Source organism: Bactrocera dorsalis, chromosome 2 (genome assembly GCF_023373825.1).
Source record: "Bactrocera dorsalis isolate Fly_Bdor chromosome 2, ASM2337382v1, whole genome shotgun sequence".
NCBI lineage: Eukaryota > Metazoa > Arthropoda > Insecta > Diptera > Tephritidae > Bactrocera > Bactrocera dorsalis.
Genome location: NC_064304.1, coordinates 101,543,213 through 101,564,256, shown reverse-complemented (window position 1 = coordinate 101,564,256; position 21,044 = coordinate 101,543,213). Strand labels below are relative to the sequence as shown.

Here is a 21,044-nt window from a genome sequence, read left to right as displayed (position 1 = left end):
CGCAGATTTAACGAGTTTCACACAGAATTTAATCGCGTACTTCTGCTGTAACGAACGCTGCATTTTCGGCTTGCACCACTCATAGAAACACGTCGCGAAAATGTTTGTCCTAACCAGCCGATTGTTCGTTAGCTAGGAACGCCCTCTAACGAATTCAGTCGGTGCGCGCACGCTCCGAAGTGCATTATTTTCCGGACAAGCCTTACTTCGAAGGCGACTAAATAACTGTTGATAAATAATTAAATATTTTACGTTTTTTACAATTTCCTGGTACTTTTTTGTCACAATGTCTACTATTTTAGTAAAAGACCGCTTTGATTTTCATGTGATGGACTACAATTTTATTCAAGTTTTCCATAGAATTCCGTAACTGCATACTCATTATAATTCAATTAATATATATGTATATGTATGTAAGTGTGTTTATTACATTTTCAATATATTTAAATATAATAATGAATACTATTAATATTAATTGAGCTAAAAATTAGTCTCTATAAGTTTACACTAAACTACAATTTTAGTTTATAATTAATTTTAATTAAAGTACTTCGAAAATTTGTCAAAACTACTAATATACCGGTATGTATATGTATGTATCATATTGTTTGTAAATAGAAATGTATTGTATGTAAATAAAAAAAGTACAATAGAGACCACAGCAGTTAGTTTGAATACACTTCAGTAGAGGTTGGGAAGGACACGTTGTGTAATAGTTTATGAATTTAAGTAAAAAGTCGAAAAGATCACATTTTAGTAGAGAGTTTTTACCATAAAATATATACACACATATAAAGTTGGTTATTGCAGAGATGTGATACGATAGTATCCCTAGTAATATTATTGTTTTTGTTTTTTGTTTTGATGTTTATAACAGTTCAAGTTTAATGTACGTAGGTATATTTTATATGTATGTCTGTATGTAGTGTTTTGGTTATTGAACAAGAAAATGTGTGGGTGTGCAACAAGTCAGCGTGCGCCTATAAAATATATGTATGTATATTATAAGTGTGTAGGTATAAAAACAAAAAAGTGTCAGTAAAAGTATAAATAATTCGCAAAAACGATCGAGACCAAGGAGAATAAGTGGGCAATTGACGATAATAAGAGATTGCAATTTTAAACTAAACTAAATAATGCACAGCGGACAGAAAATTGTAAACATTATGCTTAAATGTAGTGCAGATCTAAGATTCGTATTCGTTTGCACGTATGTATATACATATATACATACATACGTGCATGTGATTCGAGGAGGTATGTATGCACATTTCGAGTTTTTGGAGAAAATGCATAAGGAAGCCAAACATTTTACACTACAATTACACACACATACACACACAACTATGAATAATACATAAAATTACTTGTATATTTTACAAACATTTGTTTGCTTTCGTGTTAATATTATTTTCGAAACTTGTTTTTGATGTCTTACGCTTTCTAAACAGCTACGCTGATTGCTGCGCTTGCACTTAATGACTACCACTAGAGCCGAACCTCGAGAGATTTTGTGAAATATCAAAAATAAAAAAAATTAAATAAAAATCAAAAAGCGAAACCTTGACAAATACTAGCATACATTAACATGTCCACTTTGTTTGTTATTGCTTAAACCGTTACACAACTCATATACCGCTAACAGTTGCTGACACAGATCAAGACAAACTGTTCGCATCGCGCAACTGATAACACGCCAATAGATTGCTTGGCGCTGTATTGAGCAATCCTAAGCGCTGCTTTTGTTTACGCTGCTCCGTCATGTGATCCTTCAGTTCATGCAACTGCTGCGACAAGCTTGTTATGAGCAATTGCATCTCCGGCAGCTGAGCCTGCAGGCTACGCAACTCGATTTGCTCGCTGTCGGCATCGACGGCAGCCAAAGACATGGCGCGCAGACGTGGGAACCAATCCAAAATACCTGCTTTCACCATGGCGTATACGTAACTCTCGGGTCCGGTAAACTCTGTGGGATCCTTCACCTTCACCAACACTATAAAGTACAAATAATGCCACATATTGTGTTCGCTTTTGATGTGCTCCTCAAAACTGACGGTTTTGTTGTCGAATGCCGAGCGATTTAGGCCGCACACAAAGCAGGTGTTCTTAAGGATGAGTTCCTTTTGCTGCTTCTCACTTCTCAGATCGGCAAAAGTGTCGATGATGACGCCAAAAATTAAATTCAAAACAATAATAATGACGATGAAGAAGAAGAGCAAGTCGTAAATGACGCGTGCCGCGAATAGACTTTCCTGCGTGTGAAAGAAAAATTCAAATGCATATTAGCTCAGCTTTACGTAATTTTTTATGAGCCACTCACCTTGCTGGACGGTGCGCGTAGTATATCGCCAATACCGCCACCATTACGCAAACCCTGATTCAGTGTAGTAACAATACACATAACTAAGGAGTCACAAGAACGTTCTTTTGCATCGCCACCACAACCGCCATTGCTAGCAGTGACAGTAGCACTAGCCTCACCGCCACTATTGCCGCCGCCAGCACAAAACATGCCTTTATTAAAAGCATCTGGCGCGCCGCAAGTGTTGTCAGCGCCATTCGCCGCCATCGATACGGTAATATCTGGCACCGTTGGCGTCGTTGCACTCGCCTGACCCTCATCGGCATCGACCTCGACCAGAAAGTCGTCCTTAAAGAACATATAACCAATGATGGAAAATAGATAAACCAAAATCAGCGCTAAGACTGCTGTTAAAACGATTGAGCGTCCGTTGCGCGTGACGGAGCGTATGACATTCACCAGAGTTTCTTCGCGATATACAACATCGAATAGCTAAAGAAGAAATGGTGTGCATTTAATATATTGAACAAGTATGATAATAATATTTTATTTTTTTTGTGTTTATACACACCAGCAGCGAGTAGAAGAAGGGATGAAAGATCAGTCCACAAAAACAGAACATTATGTATATGCAGTGATATAGTAGTTGCATATCTGTAATTATCTTGAAGAAATTCTTCTCCAGCGTGCCATTGTTGCCCATAATGCTCACGATATGCACGCTCTTCAACGTCACCTGTAAGGACAAGGAGCAAATGTATTTCGAAATTGAATTTCCTCCAAACTTGAGCTTACCGTCACAACTCCCAACAGACAGAGCGTCGATTCTGGACCAATAAGAAAGATGGAACGTAATATCACGGAGCCAATTAACGTGCGAATGCCTGATTCTCGCGGTAGCGTCACAACAATAGCCAATGAGAACAACAGTATGGCCCAGAAAAGTAATGAAATATGTGAGCTGAGCTCTGTGATGGAGAGAAAGTGGAAAATTTAGAAAATAAATGACAGTGGAGGTTTAAAAATAATGTATTATATACCTACCCGGTACAGTGTTGTCGAATGGATAGAAAAATGCTACAATCAGATTGATAACAACAACACAATTGAAAAGTATATTGCTCCATAATGACATATAACTGCTGACCCAGAACAGGAAGGGTTGTCCTTTGGCAAAGAAAATGTTTTATTAATACATTATGCTTCTTTCAATCATTTAGTAAGTATTCACTTATGCATTGCTAGACAAACGTAGCGTGAACTCACCTCTCAACTTCTTTTGCCACTTCATTTCATTGAACATCTCCTCGGCCTTGTCAAAGAAATCCGCTACTTTTGAGCCCTGATCATCGCGTTCAGCTGTGTTCAAAATTTTGATTTTCGTGTCAGTCGTCAAATATTCGCATATTTCGGGGATTGGAAAAACGATTTGCTCCAAAGTGCGGTCATTACGTACGATCTTCAAAGCAAGTATAAAAAATTAATAAAAACCATAACAACAGCCAATTTAGCACTCACCTCAATTTGTGCTGTATGCGTTGCATAATACATTAAAGCCTGACTCATTTTCGCATCAAAGCTGGTTGCTTGTGGATCTTCACATGCCTTTAGTAGCGCCGCCAACTCCTTGTTGTGCTGCGCCAGCTGATGACACAGTATGTAAATGTTATGACCCACTTCACGTGGACTCACCGAAACCTCATCATCTGCTTCGCCATCGCCGCCATCATGTTCATCACTCTCGTCGATCATCTCTTCTTGATGGTATGCCTTACAGGCTACCTCTACTAATTGCTTTGGGTTCATATTATACAAAATACGTTCGGCATTTTCACTGTCGCCGCGACTTTCCATAATAGCCAACAATAATTTGGAGGCATTATTCTTCAGCTCCAAGACGAGATCCATACGGTTTTCGCCGAGCGGATTGATATTGTTAAGTATTAGTGCTGTTATAATGTCGAGACCATTGGACTCGTGCGTGGCTATGCAATTTTGATTTTCATGACAGGGCCCCTGACAATATTCGGTAAGTGTTTCCAAAGTTTGGTTGATCAGTGCGACATTGTTTTCGTTGATATATAGTCCCAGTAAACCCAATCCACCGGTCGTTGAGCCACAAATGCAATCCAGGAACATTAGGGTTTCGGAGACGAGATTATAGTTGGTTTTGTTATTTTGATTGCGCAATAAATTTTGCAAATCGGGATTATGGTTTTCGCAGAGTAACTGCAGGAAGCGTAGAATCGGTTGCATCACCAACACTTTATTCGAAATCTTATTGCGATCATCCTTGCTGTCTTTGTGCTTTTCTAACTTCTCGGCGAGTATGTCTTCCAATGGGCTATTAATGCTAATGGCAGAGTTTTCATCACCCGGATGAATACTTCGTGCGTTGCCGTAGGCGCGCGCGGTTGCAAGACCGGCATTGTGCAATTCCTTCTTTAGCTCATCGGTAATGACAACACCATTACTTTTCACGCCATGTTTACGCGCTATTTTGTCCAGTTCCAGATTGACATCTTGCTTGTTTTCGTGAGCCTTCGCCGCAATATCTGAGGTATTAACCGTTACCGTTGACTTTATTTCTTGTTGGGCGTCCTTCATTTTCTCGAAGAAAACTTTATAGAAAGCTTGATTGAAATCGCCACTGAGAAATTTTTGATACATGCCCTTCTGTATTATAGGATTGCCGCCCTCGAGTAACGCAATGCCCAGTTCAACTGCCTCCACGAAAATTGACGGCGAGTGTACCGACTTTATCACGAGTTCAATGACCAAGTCAGAGGCGCCCTCACGATCCAAATGATTTTGAACTTCGTGTAGAGTTTTACCAGCGCGCTGGAGATACTTGGCGCCCGGACCGTGAGTTACGAGATGAATACGCTTCTGTTGCTCAATTAAGATAGCGTCAGTGCCATCTGGCTTGGCTGGAATAGTTGAAATTCAATAAGTATTCAGAAAATCAGAACAATTTTTGAATGAGAAATACACTTCTGCAACAAACCTTCGATTGCCTTCGGTCCTACCCCACGGCTATCAATGCCGCTCCCAGTAATTATACCACTAGCGCCACCTCCGCCAACACCGCTTATAATTCCACCACTTCCGCCGCCCCCCTTCCGATCAAAGTACCTCATTAGCAGTGTGTTGCGCAGCGCATCTCCTTTGTCACCGTAATTCACATCGATTGCCATCATTTCGCGCAGCGTACGCAACACCTTAACACATAGCTTTTCTTCCTTCTCCTCCAGCAACTTCTCTGTGTGCTTGATAAGCTTTCTAATAAAACCGCCGCTTTCGCAACTTTTGCGCGCCTCGGTGCCTGGCGGAAAGAGTAACTCCGATCTGTACAGAATGTCGACCAACAACGACAACTCCGCCTCCACCACCGGCTTCAGTTGATCTTCCAACAGCGACACAATATCTTGCAAGCCCTCTATGATAGAACGGTCCAAACGCATTAAATTTGCCGAGAGCTGTGTCTCATATTTTGGCTGCTTCGAGGCCAATAGCCATTTGGTGGTCTGACGCGTTAGCAAGGCTGTTTTGCTAGACATCGACACCACCTGTTGCTCCAAGTCGAGCGGAATCGCAATATTACGCGTCTTCGCCGACTCAGCCAACGTACGAACGCAGTTCTCGACATTAAAGCGATCGGCCAGTGACAGCCACTTGCACTGTGTTAAGCGATAGGTGGCTTGCAGTATCTGAACGAAAATCATCTGACGCGTTTGCACGATGGTGCTCTGATCGGAGAAGGGACTGGAGAAGAAGGTATTCAACACATTCGTCACACCGCTCAATACATAATTGAGCAGCGTCTTATCGGCATTGGCGCCGATGGCAATCAGTTGATTGATATCGACCAGAAACGATTTCTCGAACAAATTCCACATGTGACTCGAGGAATAAATCTCTTTAACCTCCACCTCCGTATCAATGTAACAATGATTCAGGAAATCAACATAGGCTTCCTTCACCTCCGGTATGCAAGCAGGATTGCAAATAATCGTTACAATATCGTCCAGTGAGAGCAAATTATTACATTTAATTTCCGTGTAGACATTCTTGCCCATGGTACAACAGGCGAGCAGCTTAACGAGTTCCACATGATAGCGCAGTGGACTAGAGTCATTCAGTGGCGACTTTTCGCTCTGCATCATGGCGACGAACTGATTAAAAGAGCTTTTGTCATTGTAGAACACGAGCACATCTTCGCCGGCATTTATCAGCTCTTGCATGACCATATCTTGACATTTGCGTATAAATTGGTTCTCAGCTTTGACGATTGTTTGAAGGAATTGCAAGTATACAACATGGCGGCCATGGATCTCAATGCAATGTACGAAATGTTGTACGACCTTGTCGGTGACCTCGTTGCAAAGTGCGAGGTTGTCCTTAAAGATGGCACAGACGGTCTTGGCCTCTAAGATCTGGAGCGGAAGTACGAAACAGTTATTACAATTTATATTACAACAAAGTTTATGTTTAAGTGTCAGTTGGTTGCTACTTACGCCTGGATTGAGGAATAAATCCAACTGATTATGCAACAAAACTTGATTTTGTTGGTTGCCCAAGCAGAAATTCTGCAGGAACTCGTGCGCCAAACACATCAGCTCCTTCATTAGCACATCATCCTTTTCATCATATGGATTCTGTAGCAGATCGAGAATAACCGTGTGCACACCAACGTTGCGAAGAAGGCGTTGTTCGTGCTTGCGCGGCTTGACGTTGGGGCCTTAGGTGGTGTAAAGAATAGTATAAGTAATATTATAAAAAATGTATTGTAAAAAGGCGTTAATTAAGGTTATAAAAAGAAGAATAGAGGCAAATAACAGCATCACAACTCAATTGATCCAGATTGTGCAAAGGGTGGGCGAAAACAAATCGACAAAAGTATTATTATAATAAATTTGTGCAGCAAAATTTGGCATTAAAGAGAAAGCTTGTTCGAGATGTTCAGACGGTAATACATACCCGATGTAACGCAAAACTTATTCATGCGTATGAGTATCTCTTTAACCTTTTTATACTCATTTAACTGCTCATTCGACAAGGATGCACGATATTCATTGCTCAAGTTGGAGACATCAATGGCCGGGTCAGATGAGCGCTCAGCAGCTGCAAGTGGTGTTAGGATAAGAAATTAATACTGTCTATTACCAGCTTTGTGGTGTAGATACTTACTGGTATTGTACTCATCCGTGGTTTTCGGCTTATAGACCCACAGCTCGGACTTTTCAACGCTCTGCCGCAGAATATCCAAGTCCAATTTGATGCGCTTATAAGACTCTACGTCACTGTCGGACACAAGCAATTGCACCTGTGGAGAGTGTATAATTTTAGCAATTTTTTTAAGGTTTGTGTTTGTAAACGATTTTAATAAATATACACAATAAATTGAAACAAAAAATGGTTAGTACTAACGATATGATCCCATTTTGGCTAGAGCACGGTTAGAGCGGATTGTGGATGGGGTTACGGGTGGTTATAAAACGGGTTAAAAATTATAAGTCGTGGTTTAGATACAAAAGAAAAATTGTGGTTAGTAAATATTAACGAAAATAGCGTTTTTTAATTTTCATTAATGTTCAAATTTCAAAATAAAACTTATAAATCAACAGTTATTTTTTGCTACTTACCTGTCTGAAAGCCTGCAATACCTCCTGCCGCTGACTGAAGTGTCTGAAGAGCAGATGCAGCGCGCCTGACACCAGCGGCGGATAGTCGTGCATGATGAGATGGAGCAGCACGCGCAGAAAAGTACGCCCACCTTGGCCATCCAAGTCTAAATTCGACGCATCGCCGCTATCACAGTCGAAAATGTCCTCCGCCTGCACACCAATTGACTCCAAATCGATATTCTTCTGACGTGTACTTAGCGCAGCAGCAGCTGCAGCCGCAGCCTCCATCAGCGCCGCATTCTTGCTACTTGTCTCGCCACTACTAACGTTGCCATCGCTTGGCGTACCCTCTGCTGTGCCAGCATTCTGGGCTGCCGCAGCTGCTGCTGCTGCTGCCGCGGCTGCGCTAATTTCGGTCTCATCAAATTCGCGCTTGAATATCGATAGGAGGCAACTGATTCTATAATCCAAACGTACGTCCAGTATGAATTGTAGAATCTCAATTATCTTCAACTTGGTATCCATGACCAGTGGATACTCCTTCAGCATCTGCGAAACAGACTTGCGATGTTGCAGCGCCAGCGAGGCGGGTGAGGCGATCGCTTGACCGACGGAACCGAGCGCCAGCGAAGTCATAACTGTGTTCATATCACCGATGGAACGTAGAACGCCACCTTCCGCTGTGAGGGAAGGCAGTGGGTTAGTAGTTTTTTCGTTAGTGCAGGCAAATAAAATTAAAAAAAATTATTTGAAAGTAACGGAGGAACAAAACTATTTTTAGTAATAGGCGCTACTTGAGACAAACTCACCCGTTTCCTCTTCTGCTGGCGCTAATATTTTAATTTTTAATATTTTTATGCATCAATTACAATTTGTTGCAAGAAAAGAAAAATATAATGCAAACATATTAAGCGGGCGATAATAACAAGCCAGTAATTGGTGTAAAACGAACTTTCGATAACATAACTCAAGCAGAAATTCCATTACTAATTAAACTTTTGCAAAATACATTCTCTCCCTGACATTATTTAAACGACTTACAATCAATATCCGTATTTACAAAGCGTCCGGGTGTTGCGCCGTCCATGCCAGTTTCCGACACACAATCCAAAATGCAGAGCAGAGTTTTGGTCAGGCGCAGCAAATCGCTAAAACTGTAGAAGCCGAAGTAGATTAGATCACGTGCCAATTTTACCACCTGAAGGAACACAAATATGACAAGCATTAATGAGAAAAGCATAAATTTGAAAATGCAAAACTTAACCTCAAAAGTCAGTTTATTTTGCTCCTGGTCGGTGAATAACCACACCTTGGTGGCCACGTTGCAGAGATAATTCTCCACAAAGGCGATTGTCGTGTTGAATTTGGCGCGCACAGCTTCTTTGTTTTGATCGGGTTGCTGGTTTTTGCCATCGTAGCTGCAAAAAACAAAAAAAACACAATTACAAAATGAATGCACACATAAAAGTTGTATACAGATTATTGCCGCTTACTCGAGTATTGACATTTTTGATGGTATTTCGCTCCAGAGGCGCGCATATTTAACCGGTGTCACAGGCTCTTGTGGATCACGGTCGACATGCAAATGCAGCATTAGACGGCAGAATGAGGCGCGCAGCTCATACGGCATTGTCTCATCGGACATGCATCTGGAATGTGCAAAACCCAGAATAATAACAATAATAAGCATGCTATAAATCTAACGCTCGTGTATTTGTGTGTGTGTGTAAATTTACTTGAGTATCAAATCGATATCCAGATGTGGCGATAAAATGTTCAACGCTAAGTATTGGCGATTCAAACACATGTTCGAAAAGAGATTCAATTGATGGCGATAGTAATTCAATATGGCAGCTTCCTCCTCTTTGCCTTGAGCAGCACAATCGGCCAGATCGCCCATAGAACGTGAATTCTACAAAACGTAAGCAATTAATTTATATTATACAATTACTCTTACTTCGCCTGAATTTGAGTGTTCTTTTATTTTTTGGCAGCACTTACTGGTTGGCCACGCCACTTCAAGTGTATCTCATACTTCTCCTCAATCTCGGGCGCATCATTTAAACTTGTCGTATCCCAACTTGTCGTTGTGGTTGAATTCGAGATCAAATCAGACTTCTCCTCGTCATCCAATACCTCCGTTAATGTGCTCAGCGAATAGGAATCCTCGGCAGCGCTACGATACACATCGCCCATAGGCGCTTTGAAATGCTTGATCTGAGTCTCGATTAGTATATCCGAGTTCTTCGAACTAAGCACACTCTTACAAATGAGCTCTTGCGTCACCGCAATCGCCTTACGATTCGAAACACACAAATCGGAGAGATAGTCGAGAAAGCGTGAGTCCCAGTTAAGCATATTCTTGCGGACAAGACCTACAAAGGTCTCAATCTCTGCCGCGGTTATGTGTTTTTCCAACAATTTGCGATTGTTGTGCAATAGTGCGGTGATCGTGTCCTCCGCTAGAATATCGTAGCCGATTTGTTTTTGCATAAGACCAAAGTGCTTGGCTATATACTCCTGCGAAAGATATATAAATAGTACAAAAAACGCATTTTTCACAGAATTTCCTCCGAACTCCTTGAAACTCACCTGGTTCTTACGGTAGTCCTGTTGTGATAGACGCAGTATGCGGTAGCACAAGCGAAATATATTTTTATAAGGGCTATTTTTCGGATCGCTCAGCTCATCGAGACGTAGAAAGGGTGCTTCACCGCTCGGATGCTCTTGAAAGGGACCCTGCAGAATTTTAAACAACTGCTTAAGGATATATTGTTCGCGCAACAGTTTTTGACGATCGCGTATTGGATTCTTAATTGTCAATTCCAATGCTTTCGCCTTGTTCTGTTCATTCTCCATGCCAGCAATGAAGAAGACAATATCCTGCAGCAGTGCTATCAACGAGCGGCGCTCATTTATGGAAATGCTGCCGTTAACCAACTTGCTGGTAACGGTATCCAACACCTTGCACGCATCATTTGCAAAATCCAAATCACGCACCTCCACGGGTGAGACTGGTATGAGCGCGAAGGCTTCCTTATCCTCTTTGATGGGCGAACAGCAGACCTGCAAATGTTTTCATAATTAATTGAGTTTTCAAGGTCTGCGTCAAAGTGCTTTGGTTTTGTAATTGTAATTGAATTGTCTGGTGTTATGTTTGTGTCTGTGTGTGTGTGTGCATACATATACTCGTACCTTTGACATCACCGGTTTGTCATCGTCAATGTCGATAGGTATGGAGGTGGCATGCACCCAAGTGTTCGAGCACAAATGCCGCAAACGCACATAACTCGATTGTGGCACAAGACTGTCGGCGCGCGCCATCGTTGTGGGGTCCAATTCGAATACCGATGCGATTTCAGTGGAGTATGGGACTGGCACTAGGCGGTAACGTTCGCATTTGCTCTTCTCTATGTAATTGTGTTAGATGGAAATAAATTAAGAAAATGTAAATAAATATTGAAAAGTTAAAAGTTTGCTTTTATTAGCGATACTCATACATACCTGACTCTTTCAATGACGTGTCTAGTCCATTTCCATCCAAAGAATGAATCAACGTCGTGCTGCCCACCGATTCCAGCTCGGCGGCGAGGTAATAGCCAGTGGCCAGATGCTTGAAACGGTACAAGGAGTTCCAGTGTCCAGCACCGCCGCGACAGGAATCATGTTGCACCACCTCGACCTCCCAAAGAGCTTTGCTGCTCGTGGCCGCCGTAGCGCTTGTACGTCCCGTTGTGCGCAAAAAAACATGCTGCTGCTTTTTATACTCGTCCATGGTGAGAAATTTCTCTTGTTCGGCATGAAACAGACGTACCACATCGCCGCCTTTCAATATGTGTTCTTGATTCTCTTTATGCTCCATGAATAGCGTGATCTTCCATGAGGTGGAGGAGTTGAGCACGTTTACCTCCTTACAGCCAGGATTGTCCGGTAATTCATAATTGGAGGCTACATGTAGATTTTGTTGCTCAGCATTTACGGGATTCAGTATGACTTTGTCACCAACCACAACATTATCGCCCGCGGAACGTAGCTTATAGAAAGGCATTATGTAGAACCAAGAACCCTCATTGCCATTGGCGTCCAGATAGACACGCATTGCATTCTTCTCCAACAATGAGGGCAATCGCTTGTTCATAGTTAGGTATTTGTTTGATTTGAGATGGAGTAGCTGCACGACGCTGCCGTATTGCACTGCGGTACCCAGCAGTTTCTTGTTTTCGGTATCATTTTGCTTCTTTTCAATCTCCGCAGCATGCTATGAGGATATAGAAAATGGTTAAATATAAATGACGATACTACAGGAGTTGTAAATACAGTTCCTTTCGGGCTACTTAGTACCCCGGGCCTCTCTCTAATTTATAATGAATGAGAAGCATGGCTGAACTTTGAGTCAAGTTATATGATAATTTCCTTTACTTTCACTCCAACAATGTTACAATATTAGGTAGGAATAAAAATTAATAAAACCAAAATATTAAAAAAATAGCTACTCACATGTAAACGCTTCAAGAGATTCGTGTCTGTGTTAGAGCTGGCTGACTGCTTGGCGGCTTTCCAGAATTGCTTTTGTGCAGAGTAACGGTTCATAGGACAAACCTTTATGAGACAATCTGCAAAGATGCCATAAAACAATGAGTGAAAAATGCCACAACGCAGTCAAATTAAAAAAGTGCCAAAGTGAGGGAGGGGCATACCGCCCTCCTATCAAAATGAGAGAAGGGCATACAGCCCATCTCTCATCAAAGTGTGAGAGTAGCATACCGCCCATCTTCCATCAGATGAGCTTAATATATGTACAAGCGCAAATCTAAAACAAAAACTTAAAAGTACCACTCACCTCTGAACTTCTTAGGCGGATAATTCAAATCGCCCGCCTCCGGGCAAACCACCGTGCGATCATCGACCAGGCTGACGCGGGCAATTAGCAGTAATACAGTGTAGGTCATTGGGTTTGTTGTGTGAGCGGGCGTTGAAGACATTATCACGGGCAGGCGGAGCGCACACACAGGGACACAAAACAGGCGGTTTCATTTGATGGTCGGTCGGTTGGTTGATTGGTTGGTTGGTTGGTTCGGGGAATGCAGCAATGGCATGGTATGGTAAAGTAAATATGAAATTAGTTAATAGCCAAATACAAAGTGTTTGCAGCGCTTTAGCACATAACACGACGGGCGTACAACAACCATAATTAGTGAATTAGAGAAGGTAATACAAATTCATAAGCACATTAGCTGCGGTAGGAGGTAAAATCGTACAAATACAAAAGCCACTTTAATGGTCGCATGAGCCTAGGCAGAAAGGAAAATTCCTTTCGAGCCAACACGCGAACCATTACCTATGTACTGAGCTTTCTTTGTATTGCCAACAATCACAACAAAAACAAATAAGCATAAAGTGACTTATAATATGAATATGAATTAGTAAATATGTAGATGTATGTAACAGGTTATTTGAAAAGTTCCCGACCTGACACATAAATGGCGCTACTAGAACTAAATCTATATGATCTATAACATCAAAAATTTTCAGAAAATAATTTGGCTGACCATAAGGTGAAGCTTTTCCAGATAGCAGGCACTCTAAAGTTATCAACGGAATGTGTACACACAACGGTTTGTCCGGAATAATAGGACTGAGTCGTTGCAGCGCTGCCTGCGCGATTTCCAAGATTGAAGGCGTCACGGAAGGCATTCTCCGGAATAGTCTTCAGAGCCGAGGTGCATGCTGCTTGGATCTTCTCTGTCATCTCAAAATGCTTGCCTTTCATCGGTCTTTTCAGGCAAGGAAACAAAAAAGTCCAGGGGGCCACATCTGGGCTATAAGGCGGCTGCGCAAACAGGCCTTGGTTAGGTAGCTGTTCACAATCGGCTGCGATGTCTTATCGGATGAGTCTCTTGAGGACTTGAGAACGTCCTCTACCGAATCCAGTCAGTACGCGTACGCTCCTAAATACAGTCGCGGCGAAAGAAAGTCAGTACCATTACTTTCCCGACTAACCCCGTATCATTCACGAATATTTGGGTATCAGAAAGCCCTGAGCTCTGAGTGCCACGCGAGCTCACTTTTGATAAAAAAAAAAGAACAACGAGTTGATGATTCGAAGCAGTGGTTGCACATTAAACCCGAATTTTTGCATCAATTTGTGACAATGGATGAAGCATGGCTCCATCATTTCACTCCATCCAAGTGGACTGCACACGAAGAATCAGCTCAATAGCGTGCTAAAAACGCAACAGTCGGCTAGCAAGGTTATGCCGTCTATATTTTAGAAAGAACACGGAATAATTTTTATTGAATACCTTTGAAAAGGAAGGACCATTAACAACGGCTTTTAAATAACATTATTGTGCAGTTTAAAAAATCGAGAAACGGCCGCATTTGAAGAAAAATTAAGTGTTGTTTCAACAAAACAATCCACCGTGTGTCACAAGTCTGTGATGGCAAAAAATCCATGAATTGTGCTTCGACTTGTTTCGGCATCCATCTTGTTCTCCAGATCTGGTCCTCAGCGACTATTCTGTTCTCAGATCTCAAAAGAATCCTCGCTACTACAGCAATGGTATCGAAAAATTGGAGAGTCACTCTCGAAGGGAACTATGTTGAATAAAAAACCCAATTTTACCAAAAAAAAAAATGTTTTTTACTATGGTAGGCCGGGGACTTTTCAATTGACCTGTTAGGAATGTATTAGTGAATAGCAAGTACATAAATATGTTAGTTTAATGAAAGTGAAAGATATAAAAATTAATTATTCATTAACTTACCCAAGTGTGCTGAGAAAGCCACAAACACTGCCCTCTGCATAAAGCGACACGATATCGCCCAAATGCAGGAAGCTTGCCGAGCCAATTATATTGTCACCCATTGTGTTGAAAGTGGGCGTGCCGGTGGGGTAGCTGCTAATGACAGTGCTTGGAGCTCACTATGCCTCGCAAGCAAATGGAAATTACAATGCTCGAATATCCTGTTGCTTCTTCTTATTCTTCTTCTCGTAAAATATCACATATGAGTTCGCCAGTTTGTTGGTGTGTCTGTGTATGGGTTTGTGGGCCCAAAGAAGGCGCAGAAAATGTGACAGAAACAATGGTAGGCGGAGAAGCGAGGAATTAGACGTAAGTTGTAGTGGAAGATATAGTTGAGCTGTAGCTGAGTTTTGATAGTAGTTAAAGAGTTGTCTACTCTTATTTGCTTATGAATATGTGTATGTTTTGAGCTTGTATGTCTTTCACGGCAGCAAAATTGCTTACAAACAGCAGAATTCCTTGAGTTATGGCAATAACTGTTGCTGCAGTAGGTTCAGCGTACTAAGTATGTAAACTTTGCTTTAGAAATTCAACTGTAAAGAGAGATAAATCGCAAAGGTATCTTAAATTGGTGCTTGTGATAGTAGAAAGTTTGCATATATCTCTGGGTATGTCAGTGAAAGTAAGATCTATGAAACATAAAGGAATTACGCTAGAATTCTCCATATTAAAAGAAAAAAATCAGATATTGAGAGTTGGAAACTTGGAAAAAACAAAGCTGAGGTTTTATAAAAAATATTCCAGATATTTGTGTTTTTTGTAGAAAAAATCGCCAACGTATCAAATCACTCCGAAAAGATTGTAGACGCGAATTCGGTGAATTCCTTCACTTGAAATTATGGATACATAAGAAAAATTAAGTTCCTGACCCACTTAAAAGGGTTCAGAAGATCGGTTAAGGCAAACAGTTATATATACTATAACACCTATATGCTGTAGTAGTTCGATCTGAACAGTATGTTCGGAGATTGCATCATCTTCTAGGACAATAATTCATGCTAAATTTCGTAACAGCGCATTTGTTTGCATATATATACACATATATATGTTACAATATTTATCTTTAAGAGCGACTGTCCCAATCTCTTATTTTTGTAGACTGAACTTGTTTTCTGCAGAGCTAAATAGCGAAGATATAATGATGATATTGATAATATTGATATCCTTGGTCTCAACAACCGATACGTTATTTCTCTTTCTCCAGAATAGATAAGGCAGCGAAGCAAATGGTCTGGTAGTGAACCAGGTCAAGAAGAAATATCTCCTGTCATCAAACAAACAGTCGTCGCACTCGTGATTCGGCTCGAACGTCACTGTTGACAGTCGTAACTTCGAAGTCGTAGATACTTTCGTCTATCTCAGAACCGCCTACAACAATATCAGCCTCGAAATTCATTTCAAAATAACTCTTGACAACAGGTGCTCCTTCGGACTGAGTAGGCGATTGAGAAGTAAAGTCCTCTCGAAGAACAAAAACAAAACTCTATAAGTCACTCATCATTCCCGTCCTGCTATTTGGTGCAGAGGCATAAATGATGACAACATTTGATGAGTCGACGTTACGAGTTTTCGAGAGAAAGGTTCTACGAAAGATTTATGGTTCTTTGCGCGTTGGCCACGGCGAATACCGCATTCGATAGAACGATGAGCGGTACGAGGAATACGACGACATTGACATAGTTCAGGGAATTAAGAGACAGTAGCTACGCTGGATAGATAATGTTGTCCGAATGGATGAAAACGCTCCAGCTCTAAAAGTATTCGACGCAGTACCCACCAGGAGAAGCAGAGGAAGACCTCCACTTCGTTGGAAAGACCAGGTGGAGAAGGACCTGGCTACATTTGGAATCTCCAATTGACGCCAAGCAGCGAAAAGGAAGAACGAGCGGGTTCTATCAATTCTTGTATCAGCATATCATGAGTTGCCCTCAACTCAGTTCCGAAGGGATAAGTATGTATATATTTACAAATGAAATTATTTTTGAAACTTTCACTTGTCTGCCGAACAAATGATACGTGCTCTTTTCTTAATGGATATACACACCTTCACACATGCATAAGATGTATTTATGTAGGGGTTTTCGCACAGACGCGGCAAACTTATTGCAACTAAAAGTAGGAGGTGGGAAAATTTAATTTTGCGTATGTCAATCAAATTGGTGTTGAGAAAGGCAGAAGTCAGCAAGGTCAATTCTAGCAAGCACATTACCATTATGAGGAGAACTACGATGACTGGCTATGTATGTAGGATATATGTACCTACTGAGTACACACTTATACTTATAGATGAGCTAACAAACATAATTATCTACCATTAGTTATGCATTAAATTATATTAAGCACTTAATTATATTATTTTAATGAAGTCGGTCAAGAGGGTAAATAGAATACACATTTATATAACCTCATTCGCCACAAAGTGAAATAGTTTGATTATAAAAAAAAATTAAAAAATAAAACTATAACGTTTTTACCATTTTTTCCACTTGCCACAAACCTTAGCCCCGCTGGCATAAACATGAAATATTCGTAAAATATTAAAACTCACAAATACACATGTATATAGGATTGTTTTTAGGTCAAAGTGTAAGTAAGTATGTTGGAATTTCAAATGAAAGTAATGAAAGAGCGGCGAAAGCAGACTGCTGAAAGATGCCTGGCAGACTTGCAGGAAGCAAACATAAAAAGGGGGCATAAACTGCGGTGCTCGAGCTCGACTATACAAATAAATATTTAGGGAGAATTGTGAGTGGCTAAAAGAACGCTGCCACACGCCAAACTGGATAATTTTAAGGGCTGGTCGGCGATGTGAGCAAAGGAGACATACAGTCTAGGCAGCCTATCAAGCAGGCGTAGATATACTAACAACTGCTGCTGTCGGTTACCACCCCATATACATATCCATATACAAAAGATACAATGTTTAACTGTAATGTCATTATAAAAAGAATAAAAACAACATTAACGACAACAACGACAAGTAAACGGAGTGGCGCCGAGCAACCAAATTCCATGCAGCATCTGAATAAGTGACAGTCAACGTGAAAATATGTAACAACCGAAGGAAAAAAATATTGCTATTTCATGGAACAATTAAACATATAGATATTGGGCAGTCGAAAAAGTCTTTTCGTATTTTGTCAATAGTCGTTGTAGTCGTATGTCTTCAGAGCTATCAATCACATTGTGTTATACCATATAGTGTTGGAAAGGTGAGATTTAAAGCTTCATTTACCCAAAAAAATATTAAATTCGGGGTAGTTGAAAAAAAGATACAGCTGTTCAAAAATGAGTGAAAATAATGAAGAAATTCGCTATATTTTAAAATATTTGTAAGAAAAAAGAAGAATGCCACGCAAGTCACCAATGAAATCTGTGAAGTTTACGGGACGGTGCTGTATCAGTTCGTGTAGCACAACAATGGTTCCCTCGCTTCCGTTCTGGAAATTTCAATGTGAAAGATGCACCTCGCTCTGGTCGACCTATCGTTGAAAAAGTCGATGAAATTATGGAAAAGATTAACCAGGACCGCTACATAAGCAGCCATGACATCGCTAAGGAACTTAACATTAATCATCAAATGGTTTTGAACTATTTAAAAAAGGTTGGCTACAAAAAGAAGCTCGATGTTTGGTTTGTTTGTGAAAAATTTGATGGACCGAATTAACATCTAGAATTCTCTGCTGAAACGAAATGAAATCGAACCATTTCTAAAGCGAATGGTAACAGGAGACGAAAAGTGGATTAAATACGATAATAATGTGCGAAAAAGATCATGATACAAGCGTGGTGAAGCTCAACAAATGACCGCAAAGCCAAATGGATTGACGCCTCGAAAGGTTATGCTGAGTGTTTGGTGGGACTGGAAAGGAATCATCCACTATGAGCTGCTTCTGCCTGGTCGAACGATCGATTCTACATTTTACTGTAAACAACTGATGAGATCGAAGCAAGCAACCGAAAAAAGCGGCCAGAACTGATCAACAGAAATGGCTTCGTCTTCCATCGGGACAACGCTAGACCACATAGATCTTTCATGACTCGGCAAAAACTGGGAGAGCTTGGCTGGGAAGTTTTGATGCATACACCATATAGCCCTGACCTGACTTTTTCATTTGACGAGATATCTCCAAGAAATTTTTGCAACAACTTTTCTGAAAGCCAATGATGCAATCTGCAAAGGAATTGTTCAGATCGGATCACTATAGCATATGGCTGCCATACAAACTGACCGATTAACATCAAGTTCTTGAAACTTTTTTTTATTTATGAAGAATATTATAGCTTTAGTTTAGCTGAAGTTAACGTTTTTTTGTTATTTGTGCATTGTTCGGTTTGGTTCCATCTTGATGTTTCTTTACTTATTACTTTTATTATCGAAGATTCGCAATAAAATATATATTCTCAATTGTTACTTAGTATGCATTTATGTATGTACTAAGTGTGGCTAATTCTAAAACAAACATATGCCAGGAAAATAAAATATTTGCATTAAAAAGTAATAAAATAAATTTATTTCCAATTCAATTAAATTTGATTAACCATAAATTGGCTTATAGTTCCAACACATATTTCTTGCTCAATTATGCAAATACTTCACTACGTACACACATAAGTATTTACACAGATACGTTTTAAACATTGTACAACATCAAAATTTGACGAGCTGCATACGATTTTAGTGAGCCACGAACATTTTTCACACATATCTGTATACGCTCACACCTTCACATATGCAAACCGATTTCACCTTTGATCATGAACGGGAATTTCATGGGTATAATTTTTTTATTGGAAATTAATTGCTACTGATTGATTTATAGCACTTAACACGCTCGGAGATACCATTTAGGACGGAATTTGATTTGGGATTGCTCCACACATACACATATACACTTATAAAATAATATATTTGGAGCACAGCCTCGTAAATTCGAGTCATACGCTTTCACATTATCCCATCATGTACTCAAGGGCATACATATTTGTATGTATGTATGCGTATTTGTAACAATAGCTGACTTCCTGCAGAGCCATAACTGTCTCAACATGCTTCTTGTTACCACATTTCACATCTTTTATGATATTTTGTCGTAATTACATTGCTTTTTGGAGAAATTTTAAAATTCATATTTACACTCGAATTTTAAAATCATCACTCAAATTGGATTGTGAAAAATTTACCAGGTATATTAAATGATGCTGCTGCGTTGCTGCTCCACACGTTTGGCCCGACACGACGTTCGTTTCGGTTTGTGGAGCGTTGCTTTGAAATAAACAAATCTTCGACCGCAGAATTACACTGGCAGCGGCCGAAAAATCTGACGCACTCATCAAAAGTAAGCAAGCAAACGATGCGCGAAAAAATTGTTTAATTGTGTTGTTTAAAAGAAAAAAATCATCGTTACGCTACGTCTATGCGCCGAACATTGAACTGACCCACTCACTCGCGCGCGAGCACCCTCTTAAGGTGTTTGAGTGTGTGTGCTGGCCTGTGAATGCGTGTGTGTATGTGTCTCGGCGAGTGCGATAGGTGACGCGCGTCCGCTTCCGACTCGAACTGAAATGAAAATGAGAGCCCACAACCGAGCAGCACAATTCGTTTGACAACCAGCCAACTAAAGTCACAGGAAAAGCTATGAAAAAGCGTTACGCGTGCACTTATTGAGCGCAAATCATTTAGAATTTCACTCAAAAGTTCGAAAAGGCGCAGGAGCACTATGCGCTCTTGCCACACTGACTTCCTGGCTGTATTTACCTATAAAGCAGTAAAAGCCTCGTAGCTTAGGGAATTGTTGGCTTATGTTGGCTTGTAGGGAGTTTAGTGTGCACTCAGTCGCCGGCGGGCGCATTTGCGCGCAAGAGTGAAAGCTCTTCGGGCCACTCCACTTAATCTAAGTAAACACTCTCACTCTCATTTTCATAAGTATGCGCATAGCTCTGTATGTATGCGTATCTGTTTGAATTTGGTATTGTTTTCGGCTGCTTTTTGGAAGTCCAAAAATTGCGTTCATACACACATATTCAATGAAAACATACATTCAGCTAATAATTAGCGGTCAATACTGTTGTGATTTCCTATTGTGTTTGTTCTGTATTCTTTTTCCTTCCTTCTTTCCTTTTTATTTTGGGTTTTTCGTTGTTCTCGAGGAATTTTAATGACTTCTATTTATTTACGAAAATGACCTAAAGTGTAGTTGTTGCTTGTTTTTGTTGTGGCCTATGTGGCAGAGCATAAAGTGAGCTAATTTATTGCGGTTTCACACGTACTTGTGGTTTACCATGCAAACACAAACAAATTGATAATAT

General features: G+C 40.5%; 1 protein-coding gene across 2 annotated transcripts in view; it reads right to left on the bottom strand.

Annotated features, from left to right (window-relative positions):
* Positions 1–866: 866 nt before the first annotated feature.
* Positions 867–21,044, bottom strand: part of LOC105229928 (inositol 1,4,5-trisphosphate receptor) — a 32,894-nt gene continuing 12,716 nt past the window's right edge. Inside the window, exons 2-25 of one of the 2 annotated variants that reach the window (XM_011210433.4) lie at positions 14,697–15,268; positions 12,770–12,840; positions 12,427–12,542; positions 11,434–12,187; positions 11,125–11,339; positions 10,522–10,995; positions 9,931–10,449; positions 9,666–9,841; positions 9,423–9,578; positions 9,194–9,347; positions 8,971–9,127; positions 8,739–8,759; positions 7,948–8,609; positions 7,493–7,628; positions 7,283–7,426; positions 6,820–7,043; positions 5,310–6,738; positions 3,821–5,232; positions 3,569–3,761; positions 3,347–3,469; positions 3,098–3,270; positions 2,874–3,038; positions 2,321–2,794; positions 867–2,252 (exon numbers count right to left, since the gene is read on the bottom strand). In XM_011210433.4, the coding sequence (XP_011208735.2) occupies positions 1,659–2,252; positions 2,321–2,794; positions 2,874–3,038; positions 3,098–3,270; positions 3,347–3,469; positions 3,569–3,761; positions 3,821–5,232; positions 5,310–6,738; positions 6,820–7,043; positions 7,283–7,426; positions 7,493–7,628; positions 7,948–8,609; positions 8,739–8,759; positions 8,971–9,127; positions 9,194–9,347; positions 9,423–9,578; positions 9,666–9,841; positions 9,931–10,449; positions 10,522–10,995; positions 11,125–11,339; positions 11,434–12,187; positions 12,427–12,542; positions 12,770–12,840; positions 14,697–14,797 (8,643 nt within the window). In that variant the 5' untranslated portion in view covers positions 14,798–15,268 and the 3' untranslated portion in view covers positions 867–1,658. The remainder of the gene's footprint in view (positions 2,253–2,320; positions 2,795–2,873; positions 3,039–3,097; positions 3,271–3,346; positions 3,470–3,568; positions 3,762–3,820; positions 5,233–5,309; positions 6,739–6,819; positions 7,044–7,282; positions 7,427–7,492; positions 7,629–7,947; positions 8,610–8,738; positions 8,760–8,970; positions 9,128–9,193; positions 9,348–9,422; positions 9,579–9,665; positions 9,842–9,930; positions 10,450–10,521; positions 10,996–11,124; positions 11,340–11,433; positions 12,188–12,426; positions 12,543–12,769; positions 12,841–14,696; positions 15,269–21,044) is intronic. The other variant, XM_011210435.4, reaches the window with a different exon arrangement.